This window comes from Canis lupus, chromosome 25 (genome assembly GCF_011100685.1).
Source record: "Canis lupus familiaris isolate Mischka breed German Shepherd chromosome 25, alternate assembly UU_Cfam_GSD_1.0, whole genome shotgun sequence".
In the NCBI taxonomy this organism is placed as follows: domain Eukaryota; kingdom Metazoa; phylum Chordata; class Mammalia; order Carnivora; family Canidae; genus Canis; species Canis lupus.
Window position 1 is genome coordinate 37620691 of NC_049246.1, and position 20094 is coordinate 37640784.

At 44.7% G+C, this 20094-nt stretch overlaps 1 protein-coding gene across 6 annotated transcripts in view; it reads left to right on the top strand.

Moving 5' to 3' along the window:
* FBXO25 (F-box protein 25) overlaps positions 1-20094 on the top strand; it is a 67092-nt gene that overhangs the window by 14954 nt on the left and 32044 nt on the right. For all 6 annotated transcript variants that reach the window (XM_038573945.1, XM_038573947.1, XM_038573944.1 and 3 more), the window contains one exon: positions 1558-1698. In XM_038573945.1, the coding sequence (XP_038429873.1) occupies positions 1565-1698 (134 nt within the window). In that variant the 5' untranslated portion in view covers positions 1558-1564. Of the gene's footprint in view, positions 1-1557; positions 1699-20094 lie in introns of those variants that run through there.

Genomic DNA, 20094 nt, shown 5'->3' on the forward strand with positions numbered 1-20094 from the left:
CTTTGGATGTGAGATTAATATAACACATTACTCTATTGAAACTATTTTTGGTTGAGTTATCCTCTACCTTTTTGTGACTAAATCAACTACATACTGTTTCAATTCTTACTGTACTAGCTTGTTGATAGTATTTTACTCTCTGTCAATCATTTCTTTCTTAAAATACATTCATCTCTTGATTTCCTACTTCCTCTCTCAAGCTCTTTGGCTCTTCTTTTCTTTTCTTTTCTTTTTTCTTTTTTTTTTTTTGGCTCTTCTTTTCAATTCCCTTTCTTGGCCCATATATATCTGCTTGTCCCTTAACTGTCATTGTCTCTTAGAGTTTTTTCCTTGGCTCTATGTGTTCTCTGTTGTGGTATCATTCCTCTGGCTTTGGTTCCTAGCTGAATGCTGAGGATTTCCTGGTCTTGTTGTCTAGCCTTAGTCTTCTCTCTTCTGAACGGTGGATGTGTATATGCATTCATTCTCTCTGTGTTTACTGAGTTCCCTTGTGTGCCTGGCATTGTTAGAAAATACATGTACCCATCACCCACAGATCTGGGGTTGAAGCTAAGCATTGTATTTTATAAAAGCTTCCAAGACTGTACTGTTAGCGCACAGCAAGGGTTGTAAACCACTGAGCAAGAGGTACCACTCAAGGCAGTAGAAGAGCTAGTATTGGGTGTCTTGCTTTCACTAAATTGTAAGCTCTATGAAGGTAATAATATCTGTGTTGTCAGTTTTCAAGGTCATAATTTTTACACAAGGATTCTTATATGTGGATTCCAGTATAGTGCTTATCACCATGGGTTCGACAAATCTAACAGGCCCTCCAAAACTGAAATCGGTGTCTCTTTGGTGCCAGAAACTAAAATCTGGCCACCTGTGGTTTCCCTGCACACATGCAGCCAGTCTGCATGCTTGCTCCTTGCCCCTTGGGCCTTTCCTTGGGGGAACAGAGAACATGGTGGCTGGCTCCTTGGAATCCTGAGAGAGCCAGACAGTGTGTGAGATAGAAGTCCTTGACTGCTCTTGACTATGCCTCCTGAGTGCTTCTAGAATCTACCCTCTCTAGTCCTGCTGCAGAGACTCCAACCTTCTGGGGGCCAGTGTTCAGAAGCTGCCAGCCCTAACGACTCCTCTTGCCTCCAGGTGCCACCCTGCCAATGCCAGCTTCCATCCTCACAGTGTGACCTGGAGCCATTTGTAAAGATTGAATTGAATCACTTGCCTGCCGAGGCTCCTTTTTTGGGCCCCTTGTTGCCCTCAGAGCAGAGTCTAGTTCTTTGACGTGATCACATCTCCATTCTCACTTCTTAGCACTTCCTGTACCCGCTCTTACGCTGTATGCTTTGACCAAACAGGAGTACATACAGTGTATGCATCATGTTGCTTCTAATTTCTGCTGAGAGTTGTCTCTGTCCATCTTACCCAGGTGCTGTATGAACACCAGTGTCTGCTCAGCATTTAGGGCATATGCAGACATTTATATAGTAAGAACTTTATTCTTTTAAGTTAATGAATAAATGTTCTAAATGACAGGAAACTATATTTGCACATACATTCCTTCTGTTATAGGAGAACTATGCCATTTTTGGGTCAGGACTGGAGATCTCCTGGATGGAGCTGGATCAAAACAGAAGATGGCTGGAAGAGATGTGAATCCTGGAGTCGGGACCTTGACAGAGAGAATAACCCATGTAATGTCAGTCACAGCATGTAAGTTATGGCCAAGCAGAGCCACAGCATTTGCCTGCTTCACATGTGTGATGTTACCTGCTTTGAAGTCCCCACAGTGTGCCATAGCTTGTATTGGCCGAGTTTGCCCATACACAAGGCTGGTGAGAAGCCACATGTTATTTAGCTAAAGCCTCAGCCTAGTACATTGTCTGGAACCTTCCCATAGGAACCTTACAGTGATCTGAGAAGAAGGATTACCATTACCCTCATGTTATAGCTGAGGAACCTCAGGAAATCAAGATCTGGTTTTGGCAGCATATGTCTGAGACCTGTAGTAATAGTGGCTTGCACAAAACAAATCCATTTTTTTCTCTAGAAAGCCTGAGTTGGTGTAGTGACTTTGGTCAGGGATGGAAGGACATTCTGTGTGGTTGCTATGCTATCCCAAGGTGGAGTATTACCCATGGCATCTACATCATGGTCAGTAGGGTGAAAGAGGAGGATACTTGGATCACAGTTGCTCACACCCCATGGGCTGGAGCACTAGATGAAGACAGATTGGGAGTTATCAGATGAAAGTCAGAGATTGCACAAACACAGAAGCATGGTATGATAACTGCCAATCACAAGTGGTGTTTGAACATCTGGAGGTTTAGGAATCTCAAGCCCTCTTGAGTCTAGTAATTGATTTTATATATGTTTTTATTTGGTATTTGCATAATTACCAACTGTATTTTAAACTGATGGGCAATATGATTTTTCTTTATCATTTTATTATTTTTTTCATCATCAGTGTACTTTTTAATCCCCATCACCTGTTTCCCCCATCCCCCACCTATCTCCCTCTGGTGACCCCCAGTATATTCTCTGTAGTTAGGGGTCTCTTGCTTGGTTTGCTTCTCTCTCTTTTTATTCCTCCTTTGCTTGTTTGTTTCTTAAGTTCCACATGTGAGTGAAATCCTATGGTATTTGTCTTTCTCTTACTGACTTATTCCACTTAGCATAATACCCTCCAGTTCCATCCACATCATTGCAAATGGTAGGATTCATCCTTTCTGATGGCTGAGCAATATTCCATTGTGTATGTATATATATACACCACATCTTCTTTATCCACTCATTTGTTGGTGGACATCGTGGCTCCTTCCACAGTTTGGCTGTTATAGACATTGCTGCTATGAACATTGGGGTCCAGGTGCCCCTTTGAATCACTGCTTGTGTCCTTGGGGGTAAATACCCAGTAGTGTAATTGCTGGGTTGTAGGGTAGTTGTATTTCTGAGGACCCTCCACACTGTTCTCCAGAGTGGCTGTACCAGCTTGCATTCCTACCAACACTATAAGAGGGTTCCCCTTTCTGGACATCCTCACCAACATCTTGTTAATTTTAGCCATTCTGACTGGTATGAGGTGGTATCTCACTGTGGTTTTGATTTGTATTTTCCTATGAGTCATGTTGAACATCTTTTCATATGTCTGTTGGCCATTTATATGTCTTCTTTGGAAAAATGTCTGTTCATGTCTTCTCATTAAAAAAAAAAAAAAAGATTTATTTATTTTAGAGAATGAGTGCTCGTGCACATGAGTTAGGGTCAGAGGGAAAGAATCTCCAGCAGATTCCCCACTGAGCTTGGAGCCCAACACGGGCTTGATCCCACGACCCTGAGATCATGACCTGAGCCCAAACCAACAATAGTTGGATGCTTAACTGACTGCACCCTCCAGGCACCCCATTCTGCTTGTTGTTCAGTTGCATTATTTGTTGTTTGGGTGTTGAGTTTGATACATTCTTTATAGATTTTGGATACTAACCTTTTATCTGATGTGTCATTTGCAAATAGTCCATCCTGTACATTTTCTTTTACTTTTGTTTTCACCGTACAGAAACTTTTTATTTTGATGTAGTCCCATTAGTTCATTTTTGCTTTAGGCCATCTGATTTTCTGACAGAAATTTAGTAGTGTTAGGCTAGAGATTGCTTTTGCAGTATTTAAATAGAAGTTAATTTATATTTCAGATTATAGTAAAGATAACGTTATATTTATTGAACTCATATTGTGTGGCATTTCGCTGCCATTCTGAATTTTATTTAATATTCATGGCTGTAAATTTTACATAAGGTTGGTAATTATATATGCTGCTGGTATTAGATGTTATACAGCTGTGAATTTTCAAAGTTATTTTTTGTCTTAGAGTTCTCATAGCAAATTCTTTATTTTTTTAATTTTTTAAAAGATTTTATCTATTTATTCATGACAGACACAGTGAGAGAGAGAGTCAGAGACACAGGCAGAGGGAGAAGCAAGCTCCATGCTGGGAGCCCAACATGGGACTTGATCCCAGGTCTCCAGGATCACACCCTGGGCTGAAGGCGGTGCTAAACCACTGAGCCGCCCAGGCTGCCCTCATAGCAAATTCTTTTTTTTTTTTTTTCATAGCAAATTCTTTAAATGTAAACTTGGTTGAATGCATCTAGAAATGTTTGGTGTTTACGTGGACTCCCAGTGACAACTATTCATTGTGGAGGTTCTTGATGTCACTATTCAAGGATGGGTCAATGGGCTATGACGCATCAGAGTGAGAAAGCTATAATGTATGAAGTACCCTGTTGCCACTTCTACACTGAGAGATTCATGTGACTCTGTGGGTTTTTTTCCTGATGGGTCTCCCCTTCATCCCACACATTTTAAGTATCTGAGAACAAACTGTCTTCTGCGTACACATAGATGTAGAGAACATAGGTTAGGACTATTTGCTCTGTGTGGTGAACTCCATATCCGCCTGTCTCCCTCACCCTGCCCCATGGACTCTCCTTGCCCACTCCCGTTCAAACTTCTTCCAGAGTCCTTTTGAGTAGCCAGCTTTGCTAACAGGCGCTTCTCTGCACGTAGTGGAAGTACTGACATGCCCTTACTGCCACGGCCGTGTCACCATAACCGTGGACTGCCTGCGTTGGGCAAAGTGGAATGAGAATTAGCTAGTGCTCCGTCCTTTGCAGTATCTGGTGACATCCAGGTGGTCTCTTTCCCCACTCTTTTTTCTGTGTCTTTCCCCTCTTTTTCCTTGTTTTCACAAAAATGTGTGTCTAGCCAGACCTGTGGGGAGAGGACATGGATGACCCAGCCCTGCAGCAAATGTCTGATCTTTTTCTTTCCCTGGAAGAAAAAGCAATTTAACCTTGATCCTACAATTTCAAAAAGAAAATAAAACCATAGGTAACCAGCATTTCAAATCACTATGTAAAATGACCTTTTCTTCCTCTGAATATCTTTGAGAAATAGCGCTCCTGGTTCTTTGGTTTAGGATAGGCTTTTCAAAACTAGGAAAATTGTCATAAAAATCAGTTAGTCAATAAAGATTCTAACCAACTTTGTTAATTTTTTTTGTGTGTGTGTGTGTGTGTGATGGGCATGAAAATAGAACACTTTTAAATATCCCCCTGTTCTCTTTTTGCCTCATTTTGGGATTAAAAGTTCAGAGGAAATAGGTAAGCAGTCACACAGTTCACCATGGCAGTTCAGGGATTGTGAACCCCTCCATACTTCGAATCCTAATTAAACTTTTTTTTCAAGCAACATTCACAATATTCCAGAGGCTAATGATGATGGAGCAAACATTAACCCCTATTTCTAGTGCTTCGTTCTTCGTGGAAAAGATGTGTAGAACTACAGTGTCTTGTGCTGCAGAGCAGTTTGATATACGGGGGAATCATCTCACACCCCTGCTGAGGAGGGTTGCTCACTAGGCGGTAGACCATCTGGGCCACACATTGACCAGGATTCTAGCAGATGCAGACCGCTCAGGGACGATGAGTGTGTGCCCGTGGCAGTGTCCGTGCAATCAGATGGCAGCGGGGGAAAATAGACTGGACAAGGAGAAAGGTGAGCCGCCGAATATTCCTTGAGTTTTTGCCTTGGGGAGAACCATATTTATTAGTAATCTGGCCCCATGTCTCCCTCGGGGCATTGTTGGAACGCAGTTTTATGTCTGAGGACAGATCTTGTGTGATTTTGTAAAGGGAAGGCATTGAAGAGCTGCATCTAGATACTGCGTATCTGAGAATTGGTAGCCTTCATCAGATTGGGCCATTTTCAGTAACTCCAGGCTCAGAGGGGCTGTGGAAAGAAGGCGCTTCTTATCCTGGGAGGCTCGATGTGACAGAGGGGGCACTCAGCTCTGCCCTCATGGTGGCACTCCTCAGGTTTTCTCCCTTTGCCTTTAGGTTTTTTTAAATTTTATTTTATTTATTTATTTATGATAGTCACACACACAGAGAGAGAGAGAGAGAGAGGCAGAGACACAGGCAGAGGGAGAAGCAGGCTCCATCCACCGGGGGCCCGACGTGGGATTCGATCCCGGGTCTCCTTGATCGCGCCCTGGGCCGAAGGCAGGCGCCAAACCGCTGCGCCACCCAGGGATCCCTGCCTTTAGGTTTTTAAGTCTTTTCACTGCATTATTTTTATTGACCTCTCCTTAACCATTGTTTCCAATTCAGGTTTGAGTATTTTTTTTAAAGATTTTATTTATTTATTCATGAGAGAGAGAGAGAGAGAGATTGAGAGAGGGAGGCAGAGACACAGGCAGAGGGAGAAGCAGTCCGCACGCAGGGAGCCTGACGTGGGACTCGCTCCTGGGACCCCAGGATCACGCCCTGCACCAAAGGTGGTGCTAAACCGCTGAGCCACCTGGGCTGCCCTTGAATATTTTTTTTTAAAAGGTTTGTGTATTTACTTTAGAGAGAGAGCATGAGGAAGGGCAGAGGGAGAGCGGCAAGCAGACCCCCTACTGAGGCAGAGCCTGTCATGAGGCTCGACCCCAGGACCCCAGGATCGTGACCCAAGCAGAAATCAAGAGTTGCACACTGTGCCAATTGTGCCACCCAGGCACCCCCAAGTTTGAGTATTTTAAGGCTTATTTTGGTCATTTGGTTCTCAGTAGGCAGAGGCATGGAAGGCATTGTAAATTTGGGACTCCATAGAAAGTATCATCAACTTCTAATAGGCCCCAGGATATATGAAGGTAATTGAATTCTTTAAAAAGCATTTTTATTTTTATTTTTTTAACGATTTTATTTATTTATTCAGAGAGACAGAGAGAGAGAGGCAGAGACACAGGCAGAGGGAGAAGCAGGCATCATACAGAGAGCCTGATGTGAGACTCAATCCAGGGTCTCCAGGATCACGCCCTGGGCTGCAGGTGGCGCTAAACCGCTGCGCTACCGAGGCTGCCCATAAAAAGCATTTTTAAATTGTGGATCCTCTGAAGGAAAAAGAAAAGAGGCTGTAGTTTTGGTTCTCTTACGAGAATGCAAAAGGAGTCTCTGATCATGATGATGGGGAACATCCATGAGGTCGTGGGCTGTGCTCCCTTGGCCACAGTGCCTGGGTGAAGAGACACTCCTATGCCCCTCTGTTCAGTCAGAGAAGCACCCCGGCTGTCATCTTGGTGTTTCGCCTTGGATCTTTCTCATTACAGCTTGCCTTAGATTGTGTCTTCAGTGACTGGAAAGAAAGATGTAGGTAAGTGACGTAGTAAGTTAGCTTCAGCGTCAGACCAGCGCTGAGTGTTTCGGGCAGTATTTGTTGTTACTGCTACATTGAGTAATGATTACATATGGATTGTGAAGGCCCATCTCTGACTTTATTTTCATATTGCATTTTTTTCCCATTATAAACCAACAAAAGTCATACAGTCCTGCAGCATGTCGTAAGAAAAGACAGAGTTGTTCTTTAGCTCACGTCCTGTCTGCGTGGGTAACCAACCACATAGCTGCTGTATCGTCTGGACGTTTTGAGTCTGTGGGGCTGAGGCTGTTCTCTGACCAGTATGATTTCAGGGTCCGTCTTGCACTCACATAGCCCGGCCCCTCAGGGTTTGACCCCTCATTACTGGGGCTTCTGGTCCTCTGCATCGGAGGCCCGGCTCTGTGGTCCAAAACCATGAATGTTGGCCTCCCAGCCTTGAAGCACAGAGGGTTTCATGACCACCTTGGCTGCCTACCTCCTGTTTTCCCATGTGGCCAGCTCTCTCGTTTTGCACCTCCCTGTGTCCACCTTATATTCCCTGACCCGTTGTTTCAGCGATGGTCTTGCCGGGACCCTACACTTCCGTTCCTTTTTCTTTCTTTTTTTTTTTTTTAAATTGGCCCACTTAGCAAATTCCTAACCCTAAATGAACCAGCACGTGAGCAGCTAGGAAAGGTAAGGGGGAGAAATCCCGCCAGGGAACACGTGACGCCACCGGAAGCACACTCCTTCCTCCCTCCCTTCCTCTTATCAGTTCATTCAGACCTTTGCTGGCTCCCTAGCTGATCATTTGCGCCTCTCATTGATGCCTTCTCTCATTCAGGAGACTTGTGTTTATGGCCATGTGCTCCATGCCCGATGGGCCCCCAGTGCTGCGGCCACTCCAGCCTCGTGAAGGCTCTGACAGAGGTCCTCTGACTTCGGAGTCTTGTGGGGGGCATCTGAGCTCACACTGCACCAGGGAATCTGAAGGCAATGGGCTTGTCCTCAGTCCAGCACACCTCAGGTGTTGGAATCGGAGACTGTGTATGTGTTTGTTATTAGCTACCTCATATGAACGGAGTGTGCGTGAGCCCTCCTGGCCCCGCACACACTGGCGGGGTGAGGGCCTTTGGCCAGAGAGCTGCGGAGTGCCATACCTGTAGGCAGGAAAGACGCAGCTGTTGTGTCCCCTCCAGGAAAGAACCCCTTGCAAACAGTGGGCTGAGTCTTCCCTCTGCCCCTTGGGTGCATGGACAGAGCCCTCCGTGAGCCAGGCCTGAGATGTGTCCAGTTTCTGATTTCACGTCCTATTGTACCCACTCGGTCCAGATGAGGAGTTCTCCATGCTGGGGTGCAGCAGAACATGGAAATCCCAAAACCCATGCCCGATGGAGCTTCCATTCTGGAGCAACAGACAGCAAGTGGACAGAACATCTTCACTGTGTGGCTTGTCTCATTTAATAAGTGCCGTGAGGGGGAGAAGTCAGTGTGGGAGATAAAAACAGTGAGGGAGCAGAGGTGGTCAGCAGGGATGTGGATGGGGTAGACTCTGAGGAAGGGATCTGTGGGGAGGAGCCTCCCAGGGGGCAGGAGCATGTGCCATGGGGGCGGCAGCAGGACACTGGAGGCTGGAGTGAGCCAGGGCCAGTTGCACAGCCACTGTCCATGTGCTGTAGGGATGGGGCTTCTCTCTAATTGAGGTGGGCAGAGGTGTTCTGCACGGGGGAATGAGTGCAGCGTCAGGTTTTAACGGGCTCGTTCTGGCTGCAGTGTGAAATGGGCTGCAGGGATGCAAGGGCAGAGCACAGGTAGAGGTAAGACCCACTAGAGAAGCGGCTGTGGAGGTGTTGATGGGGGTGACGGCACAGATTCTGGGTGTGTGTTGCAGCTGGAGCTCCTGGGGCTTCTGACAGATTGAGCAGATGCATGTGCTGGAAGGGAGGAGGCGTGCAGGGAGCCCTGGGGGGATGGGGGTTCTCTTGTTCTCACAGGCATCCCCCAAGGCTGTGATGGCCAGGGCATGGGGCCAGGATGCATCTTTCGAGCTCCAGTGGAGTGGTCTCATTTATGCTCCTGCTGTCAGTGTGTGTTCATTTGACTGTGCACTTCACCCTCTCTTGCCACTTCATTTCCTGGAAGTAGTTCCGGGTCAGCACGTGTTGACTTTACCTCATTTTTCATGATGCTGTAATTCATTGTATAGATCAATAACTTATTTATCAAGTCACACTGATCCTGTCCCATTTTTTCAGTTGAGGTATACTGACACAGAACATGAGAGTAGTTTGGGGTGTGCAGCATGATGTTTTGATGTTTGTACTTGGTACGTGGTGACCACAGGGTAAGGCTCATGAGCATCTTCACCACACATACGTTCACATTTTTTCTTGTGATGAGAACTTCTAAGATTCTCTCTCTCAGCAGCTTGCAAATATGTAGGGTGGCATCATGAACTCTAGTCACCGTGCTGTGCCTCACATTCTGCAGGATTTTATATCTCACACCTGGGAGTCTGTGACTTCTGACTCCTGGTTCCTGTCTGCTGGCTGTGGTGACCAGCAGTAGCAATCGCTCTGGTCTCTGTATCTGGGAGCATGGCTTGTCGTTGTGTTTAGATCCCACGTGTAAGTGAGATCATGTAATGTTTGTCTTTTTGGATCTGACCAACTTCACACAGCACAGTGCCCTGAAGGAACACCTGTGTTGTTACAAATGCCAAGATCTCATGATTTTTTACTGCTGAATAATAAATACTCTATTGCATGGATACCCTGTCCTCTGTATCAGTGTATCCATGATGGATACCTAGGTTGTTGCCATGTCTTTGTTACTGTGAATAATGTTGCAACTGAGCACTGAGATGCAGATGTAATTTCCAGTGTGTTTTCATCTTATCCAGATAAATACCCAGAAGTGGGGTTGCCAGATGACATGGTAGCTCTATTTATATTTTTTTGAGAAACCTCCACACTGTTTTCCACAGTTGGCTGCACCAGCTTGCATTCCCACCAACAGTGCAAGAGGGTTCCCCTTTCTCCAAGTCCTCACCAATAGCTTTTGTTTCCTGACTTGGTAATTTTAGCCATGCTGTCAGGTATGGCTCACTGCAGTTTTGATGCCCATACCCACTTTCTTGAGTCTTTTTGTATAAATGGCTGTTAAATATTGTCAGATGATTCTGTATCTGTTGTACTGATTTTTATTCTTCCTTTTGTTAACGAGGTGTATCAACATCAATTGATTTGCTGATGTTGAACCATCTTTGCATCCCTAGAATGAATCCCCATTTGATCATGGTATGTAATTCTTCTGTTATGTTGATTTCATTTGCTAAAATGTAATTGAGGGTTTTGCATCTATACTTATCAGGGATATGGGCCTGTAAGCTTCTTCTTTCATGGTGTTCTCGACCAGTTGGATATCAAGGCAGTACTGTCCTCTTAAAGACTTTGAAAGCATTCGTTCATCTTTTTTTTTTTTTTTTTTTTTTTGGTGATGAATTTGAAAAGGATCAGTTTTAATTCTTCTTTAAATGTTCACTAGGGAAGCCATCTGGTCCTGACTTTGGTTTACTGGGAAGTTATTTTCTGAATCAGTCTTCTTATGAGTAATAGGTCTATGCAGATATTCTGTTTCTTTGTGATTGTCTTTGTAGGTTGTATGTTTCTAGGAATTTATCCATTTCGTTTGGGTTGTCCATTTGTTGGTGTATAGTTATTCCCCATGGTCTCCTATGATCCTATGTAGTTTCTGTATTATTAGATGTAATGTCTCCTCTTTTACTTCTAATTTTTATTTTAATTCTCTCTCTCTCTCTCTCTCTCTTTGGTGAGTCTAGCCAAAGGTTTGTCAATTTTATGTTTTGCAAAAAAACCCTCTGTTTCATTGATCTATGTCTTTTTATATTGCATTTCATTAATGCTCTGAAATTTGATACATACTTTCTTCTCATTTTCATTCGTTTTTCCTTTTTTAGTTCCTTGAGATTTGAAGTTAGAGATTTTTCTTATTTCTTGGTATAGGCATTTATCAGTATGAAATTCCCTTGTAGAACTGCTGTTGCTGCATCCTGTATGTGTTGGTGTGTTTTCCATTTTCGTTTGTCTCAAGGTAAGTTTTCTTCTCTTTTGTTTTTTTGTAATACCCATTGGTTGTGTAGTTAACAGTTGTTGTGACTCCATATATCTGTTAATTTTCCAGTTTTCTTCTTCTTCTTTTCTTTTTTTTTTTTTAAAAGATTTTATTTATTTATTCATGAGAGACACAGAGAGGCGAGGCAGAGGCAGAGGGAGAAACAGGCTTCATGCAGGGAGCCCGATGTGGGACTTGATCCCGGGACCCCAGGATCACACCCTGGGCCCAAGGCAGGCGCTAAACCGCTGAACCACCCAGGGATCCCCTCCAGTTTTCTTCTTATTGCTTTCTGGTTTCTTAACCATTTGGTCAGAAAACATACTTGATATAATTTCAGTTTTCTTAGATTTAATAAGACTTGTTTTGTGGCCCAATATGTGATCGATGCTGGAGTATGTTGCATGTGCATTTAAGTAGAATGTGTGTGTTCAGATGCTTTTGGAGGGAATGTTCTGTGTGTGCCTGTTAGTCCCATCTGGTTTAATATATCCTTTAAGACTATTGTTTCCTTATTGATCTTCTATCAGGATTATCTATCCATTGATGAAATTGGGGGTATTATGTTCTCTATGATTATTGTATTGCTACCTGTCTCTTTAGATCTATTAATATTTTATTTATTTAGGTACTTCCATGTTGGATGCAGAAATATTTATAAATGTTGTATCTTCTTATTGGAGTGATCCCTTTATCATTATGTAATAATGTCCATTATTATAGTCTTTGTTTTAAAATCTGTTTTATGAGGTCTGTATCCCTTCCCTCAGCTTTTTCTTTTGGTTTCCATTGGCATGAAATCTCTTTTTCCGTTGTGTCATTTTCAGTCTATGTCCTTCCATGTGTAGTGAGTCTGTTGTGGGCAGCATACAGAGTCAGGGACTCCATGTCTTGTGATAGCAGAGGTTAGTTCTTCCTCATTTTAAGTGATTACTGAAGGACTTATTGCCATTTTGTTCGTTGACTTCTGGTTGTTTTGTAGTTTTTGGGTCTTTTCCTTCATTATTTGATGATTTTCTATAGTGATATAAGCACTGCTCCCTCTTAATCTTTTGTGTTTCTACAATAGGTTTTTGTTTTGTGGTTGCTACAAGGCTCACATAAAACAATTTACGACGGTCTATTTTAATTTGATAACAAGTTAAGTTGGAAGACATTCCAGGGGTACCTGGGTGGCTCAGTGGTTGAGCATCTGCCTTCAGCTCAAGTTGTGATCCTGGGGTCCTAGGACTGAGTCCTGCGTAGGGCTCCCTGCAGGGAGCCTGCTTCTCCCTCTGCCTATGTCTCTGCCTCTCATCTCTGTGTCTCTCATGAATAAATAAATAAAATCTTAAAAAAAAAAAAAAGAAGCTATTCCAAAGCTTTCTATTTTTATCCCCTCATTATGTTTTTGATATCACAGTTTACATATTTTAATATTGTGTATCTGTTAAATAATTGTAGTTATGTTTGCTATTTTTGTTTAAATCTTTATACTAGATTTATTAGTAATTAGCCCACCACTTTTATAATATTAGAATATTCTGGATTTTAGTATATACTTACCTTGACCAATGAGATTCATGTTTTCATATTTTTCCTGTTATTAATCAGTGCCCATTCACATCCACTTGAAGAAGTTCTTTGAACACTTGTATGGCTAGTCTCGAGGTGATTAAATCCTTTAAGTTTTGCTCGTCTGTAAAACTTTCTCAGTTCTGAAGGCCAACTTCATTGGTAGAGTAATCTCGGCAGTTTTTTTCTTTTAGCACTTTGAACATAACATGCCGCTCCCTCTGGCCTACGGTTTTCTTTTCTTTTCTTTTCTTTTCTTTTCTTTTCTTTTCTTTTCTTTTCTTTTCTTTTCTTTTCTTTTCTTTTCTTTTCTTTTCTCTTTTCTTTTTAGATTTTATTTATGAGAGACAGAGAGAGAGAGAGGCAGAGACACAGGCAGAGGGAGAAGCAGGCTCTATGCAGGGAGCCCGACGAGGGACTCGATCCCAGGACCCCAGATTCATGCCCTGGGGCGAAGGCAGGTGCTAAACTGCTGAGCCACCCAGGGATCCCCTGGCCTACACAGTTTCTACTGAAAAATCTGCAGGTCATTTTACAGGGTTTTCCTGTACACAACAAATTGTTTTTCTCTTGCTTCATAACTTCTGACAGTTGGATTATAGAGCATCTTGGTGTGGTTCCCTTTGGGGTCGTCCTCCCGGAACTCTTAAATTTGCATCCCCAACTGAGGAGGTTTTCAGCCATTGTTTCCTCAAATAAGTGTTTTTTTTTTTTTTTTTTAAGATTTTATTTATTTATTCATGAGAGACACGGAGACAGAGAGAGAGAGAGGCAGAGACACAGGCAGAGGGAGAAGCAGGCTCCATGCAGGGAGCCCGATGTGGGACTGGATCTCGATCCCGGGTCTCCAGGATCACACCTCAGGCTGGAGGGGGCGCTAAACCGCTAAGCCACCGGGGCTGCCCCAAATAAGTGTTTTTGCCCCTTTTCTGTCTGTCCTCCTTCTAGGGCGCTTGTGATGGGAATGTTAGTGGTGGTCATAATTCCCCAAGTTCTCAATTCTTTTTTGTTCTTTTTCCTTTTTGCTTCTCTAATTGGGTGAGTCCCACAGCCCTTTGTCCAGAACTAACCCTGGCCCTTTCTCCTGCTTTCTCTGTGTGTCTGCTGTCATCCTTAGCTCTGGGGCTTCTAGCACCATTGTACATTTTCTGTTGAAATCCTCTTTTTGTTCAGTGGTTCTTCCTGCGAACTCAGGGAGCACCATAGGACCATTGTTCTGAACACTTTATCAGGTCAGTTACTTACCGTTGTTTCATTAAGGTTATTTCCCTTAGGCTTATCTTCTTTTGTTTCGAGTATCCTACTGTTTCTTCATTTTACTCAACTCTCCGTGTGGGTTTTTGTGTTTTAGAGGAAATACTCAGCTCTCCCAGGCTTGAAGGGTTAGCCTCATGTAGAAGATGCAGCTTCTCCATCAGTTCTGCCATCAGTTTGGTTATTTCTCAGACCACTGTGGTTGTCCAGGCAGCCCACCTGATTCTTAGCAGCTCCCAGTAGTTGACTGTGTGCCAGAACCAGTCATTGTTCCAGAGCGGCACGTCTCAACCAGCACCTTGATTCAGGCTGATGGGAGGCTGGACCCTTGGGCAGCAGTTTTTAAAGTAAGCAAGTATATATGGTCCTGTGAGACCCCAAGTTCAAGTCCTGCTGGCCGCATAGCCAGGGGTCTGGACGTGCCTCCTGGGTGGCAGCCACTAAAAGCCTCATGCCTGATGGGTGTTCAAACTCCTTTCCAGGTGATCTGGCGACCTCACATGAGGCAGGAAAGCACAGGTAAGCTGCCTGCCAGACTCTGTCTCTGGAGAGCAGGTCAGTAGGCCCTGAGATGTGTGTTCAATTATGTGCCTGCCTCCAGGGCAGTGCCTTGTAAAAGGCAGTTAAACCTCATTCACAGAAAGGCTGGACACTTCCTCGTCAGCACAAGTGTGCTAGGCCCCAGGGGGGACCTTGTGTCCAGAGATCAAGCCTCATTGAGGGCTTGACTCTCAGATGCAAGTTGTAAATGTTGGGGTTCCCCATGTTAGGTTCAAATCCCTTGTTCCCCAGGGATAAGCTTGTGGTTGTTGAGTTGGCTCCTGATTGTGTGTTGCTGTGCTGGCTCTAGCGTTTATGACGAGGCTATGTCTCAGCCTCTCCCACCCACTTCCATGGAGGTTCTTTCTTGTTCACTCGATGTGTAAGAGTTGTTCAGGCTCTTTTTCTCCCCCCAGAGGAAATCGTTCCTTAGGTCACAGAGACTTGACATATACAAGGGAGGTGTTGAGTTCAGTGGCCTCCTGTGTCACCTTGAACTGGAGATGATTTTCACGAGGTTTCCTAATGTGTTTCAGTGTCAGGATGAGACGCTTCCCCTCATTGCTATTCTTGTTCACAGTTGTCTGCTTTTTCTTCCTTGCTGCTGCTTCGTAAATGGACTTTATAATTAACATCCCTATCCCTAAGGAAAAAGTCTGATTTTTTTATTGGTGTCTTACCAAATTTATGTATTTAAAAACTATAAGTTTTATTTCTTCTGATTTTCAAAGCATTTTATCATAATGCTTACACTAATGCTTACCCCTTATAGGTCTTAAAATTTTCTGTTTGTCTTTATAGTTTTCTTCTTGTCATTGTGAAATTTAAGTATTTGTACTTTTATTTTTCTGATAAGCTATCTTGTAGTTTATCTTGCTGATTGTTTTCTCCAGAGAACTAGCTTTGAATTTTTTGTGCTACCTTTTTTTCTAGTTAGTGGTATTTGCTTTTATCTTTAGTATTCTTTTTCTAGCTTTTAGAATTGTATGTCTAAATTACTTTATAAGTTTTTATCAATATATATTTAAAAATATATATGTTTAATGCTAATTTAATACTGTAATTTCCTGTGATCATTGTTACTCTTGGGTCACATAAATTATTCTCAGTTGTGTGCTCCTCATATTCAGTATTTGTGTTTGATTTTTCTCTGTAAGCCCATCCAAAGCTGAGCCACACCCTCCATCCTTCCTCTCTGTCTAGCTTAGGTTACCCGTGTTTTAGACATAATTGTAGATGTACCTTTGGGTGGTTCCTTGTACACATACAGAAGAGAGCCTGTCATCTTGTGTTCTGCTTGCCTTCACTCCTTCAGTACTTAGGAAGTCTTTCCATCTATTTTCACCTTGATGGTAGTACATTTATAATTTTTTAAAAGATTTTGTTTATTTATTTATTCATGAGAGAGAGAGAGAGGCAGAGACACAGGCAGAGGGAGAAGCAGGCTCCATGCAGGGAGCCCGACGTGGGACTCGATCTCTGGTCTCCAGAATCACGTCCTGGACCGAAGGTGGCGCTAAACCCTTGAGCCACCTGGGCTTCCCAGTAGTACGTTTATATCGTTACCTCAGTTCCTTCTGTTTGGAATACTGACTGTTGGTTCCTACAGTAAATAATGCGGTTTGCTACTGATCACACTCCAGTTCCCTCCACCACACTTTCAGCGTGTGTTCTCTGTCTACGTTGTCATGTAATCATTACATGCCGTCTTGTGCCTCATAGTCCCACAAACAAATACGTAGTATTTGCTTGACAGCTGTTTGCCTCTGGCTGTTTAATCCAGTGTCTGTAGTGGATTCCTCACTTAGCTCCTGGGCTCGGCGCTCCCTGCATTGGTATACATTCATAAATTTCGTTGTGGCCCTTACCTTAAGAGTCCGTGTACCTAGATGATAGATGTGTGGCTCACTTGAATTTGTCTCCTGAACATATTTCTGTCCTGTGATCCCTGCTGCAGAACTCCTGTCGGGTCTGCTTCGCCGTTACGTGTTATGGTGCGACTTTGTGACATGAAGCAGGGAGGAATTGGTAGGGTTGTAGCTGTGTGAGTATCATGGCCTGTGCTGTGAGTCTGTCAGGTAGGACAGCAGGCCAGAGGCAGTGGTCAGCTGTGTGCCTGGGGTCGGTGAGTGCTCCCCACATCCTACGGGTCCCTTGGACTGCCTGCCAGTCCTTCTCTGTGAGAATGCCATCCTAACCTCTGAAGAATTATATTTTTTTCACTAAACCAAGTGGTGTGTGGAGGCCAGTGCTTCTCCCAGGTAAACGTGGGACTGCATGGCCACCACCTTCTCAGCTCCTGTTCCTATAACATGTCTGCCTCAGATTCCTTAAGTGTGTTGTGTGAAATACTCAGGAATAAAGTGTTAACCCTTAAAATAGGTTTTTTAATCCTTTCTTAAAAATTAAAGTAAGTTGTATTTTTCCTTTTAAAATATCTTTTTGTAAGAGAGACTAATAACCTGCTGAAGCAAGAGTGACTGTAAGTAGGAAGACAAGTAAATGTGGACGTTTGGCCAGCAGGAGAAGGTAACATACAACCTTTGGTCTTTTGTGGGGAGATGTGTGGATAAAAAACTAAGTTTAAAGGCAGCCGCTGATGAACGATGTGTAACCGAAACCGTCGTGAAGAACTGTTAGAGCAGAGATCGTGGCTCTGGCGGGCAGAGGAGCAAAATGCTGCCCAGCTCCTGCTGTGAGGAGGCCCCACTGCACAGGGCCTCTGACAAGTCTGCCTTGAGTCATTTGTCGGTGATTGTGTTCAAGGGCTTCATTGTGCTTTGTTTCATCTTGGGGAATAGGACCAAATATGTATCTGATGTTTGCTTTGGTTTATGTTTCTGATGGGGCATCACATCTGGTGAATTTTCTTTCCCAATAGCTTGTGTATTTAATGGTAGAATTGACAGCGCATGTGTGTTTTCAGAATCAGCATCAACCTCGAGTAATTGTAAAGGGAGGTAACTGTGGTCATTTCCTGCAGTTGCTGTAACCATAATATCAGTGGCATAAGACAGCAGAAATGTCCTTTAGCAGTTTTGGAAGCCAGAAGTCCAAAATGGAGGTGTGGGGATGCCTGGGTGGCTCAGTGGTTGAGTGTCTGCCTTCGGCTCAGGGCATGATCCTGGAGTTCAGGATCGAGTCCCATGTTGGGCTTCCCGCAGGAAGCCTGCTTCTCTCTCTGCCTGTGTCTCTGCCTCTCTCTGTGTGCCTCTCATGAATAAATAAATAAAATTTTTTTAAAAAAATGCAAGTGTGGACGGGCCTTGAGGGGCATCCCCAGCTTGCGGTGTTTGCTGCAGTCTTGGCGTCTGTTGGCTGGTGGCCATGTCACTCCAGTCTCTGTCTCTGTGGTCATTGGCCTTCTCTCTGCTGATCTCCCCATGCCTTCTCCTCTGCCATGGAAGTTCGGGCCCCCATGAGTGATCCAAGATGATTTTTATCTCAAGATCCTTCACTTAATTACATCACCAGAGGTCCTGTTTCCAAATGAGGTTATGTTCAGGATTGGTTCTGGTCCAAGATGGCGACAGAGGAAGACTCTGGATTCCCCACCTCCAGGGACACCCCATACCCACCACTATTGACTGAGCAGTCCCTCCTGAAGAAGAACTGAGGGCTGACTGAACAGAGGATGATGTGGCAGTGGACAGGCCTCCACCTCTGATGCTGTGACCTGAGCAGGGGGTGCTGGTACCAAGGGACCCCCCCCCCCAGCACATTGTCTGCTTGAGGGTACAGAACAAAGCTACAGTTGAAAAGATCAATGAGCTTATAAAAGAGACATCCTTAAAATTTTACCAAACAGTGGGGAGCTGCTGGAACTTGCTGGGTCTGGGTCTGGTGAGCCTCATGGTTTATGCTCCTCTTCCCCTTGATAATGTGGATAGGAGCAGGGTCCAGCGTCCTAACTGGCCGGCCACCTCACTGAGCCCAGCAGGTCCCTGAGACCATACCAGCCTCAGCCGCCACAGCAAGAGGGCTCCAGCACAGTCCTTGCTCATTACAGCTCCTGCTGTCTCACCAAGGTGACACAGGCACAGAGCGCCCTGGAACAGCCCAGACCCTCACCACGTCAGCTTCTCATGCCTTGCTAGGGTGCTCCAGGGCCTCCCGGCTGATGCCTGCTTTGGCTCCAGCAACCCTACCAGGGCACCCCCTGCACTGAGCATCCTGGGACTTCCTGGCTTGTACCCACTCCACCACAGCTGTCTCATCAGGATGCCTTCTGTATGGAAAGCCCAGGGACTACCCCAGCCTGCACCCACTTCAGCTATAACAGTCCTGCCATGGTGCCCCCACACAGAGTGCCCCTAGACCCCAGCCTGCACCTCACCTTGACCCCCAGCCACCTTGCCGGGCCATTCTTTGCACAGCCTGGAGCACCCTGGTTGAACCCCTTTGGCTGTCCTGCCAGGGCATCCCCTGGACAAGAGCCCAGAGACTGCATCAGCCTGTGCTCACTTCCCTTTCATGTATTGTCCTGTTGGGATACCCACACTGGGGAGGGCCCTGGGATCCCACCATTTGTAGCCACTTCAGCTTCAGCTGTCCACCAGGGTACCCTCTGTGTGGGGAGCCTCAGGGCTGTCCCAATCCACTCCCACTATACCTCTGACCATCGCACAGGGCAGCCCCCCCAAAACCCCCAGCCTCCACCAGCCACAGCTCTGTCCAGCCAGCCCTCATCACCAGGCACACATTCTACATGGGGGGCAACCATACACAGTTCCTCTCCCTTAAATTTAGGGCAAGTAGCTATTGTGCCTAATTGATAAAACCAAACACAAAGTCAAGCAGGATGGGTAGATACGGGAATATGCTCCAAAAGAACAAGAGAAAACCTCAGTGACAGAACTACATAAAAACAGAGGAAAGCAGTGTGCCTGACAAAGAACTAACGAACAGTCCTACAGATGTCTACTCGGCTGGAGAGAAGGTAGGTGAACTCGGTGAGGCCTTCAGCAGAGGTAGGAAGTGTACACAGGAGCCAGTCAGAGCTGAAGAATACGGTCACAGCAAAGAAAACTGCAGCGGACAAGAGGGTGCAGAAGAACGGGTCAAGATCTGGGGGATGGGGGATGGAAAGCGCCCAAGCTGAATAGCATGAAGAGAAAATGACTTTGAAAATGGAGGGCAGGGTGAGAGATCTATTGGACATATCCAGCGAACAAACATTCCCATTAAAGGAAGGAGAAGAGGTAGAGAAAGGGGCACAAAACCTGTTTGAGGAAGGACAAGGTTACATGCACAGGAACTGGGGTGAGCATATAGACTCGTTCTCAGGGGCCACATTCTCAGGGGCCCCTGTGTGCCTGGTTTCACACAGTGTGTAGGGTTCTGACATCACGCAGTTGGGAAGATGCTACATCTTCCCCTTCTAAGGAAAACCCTATGAATGAGAAAACATATGGATTATCTTGAATGTTCTAAATCTGTATCATACTCAGA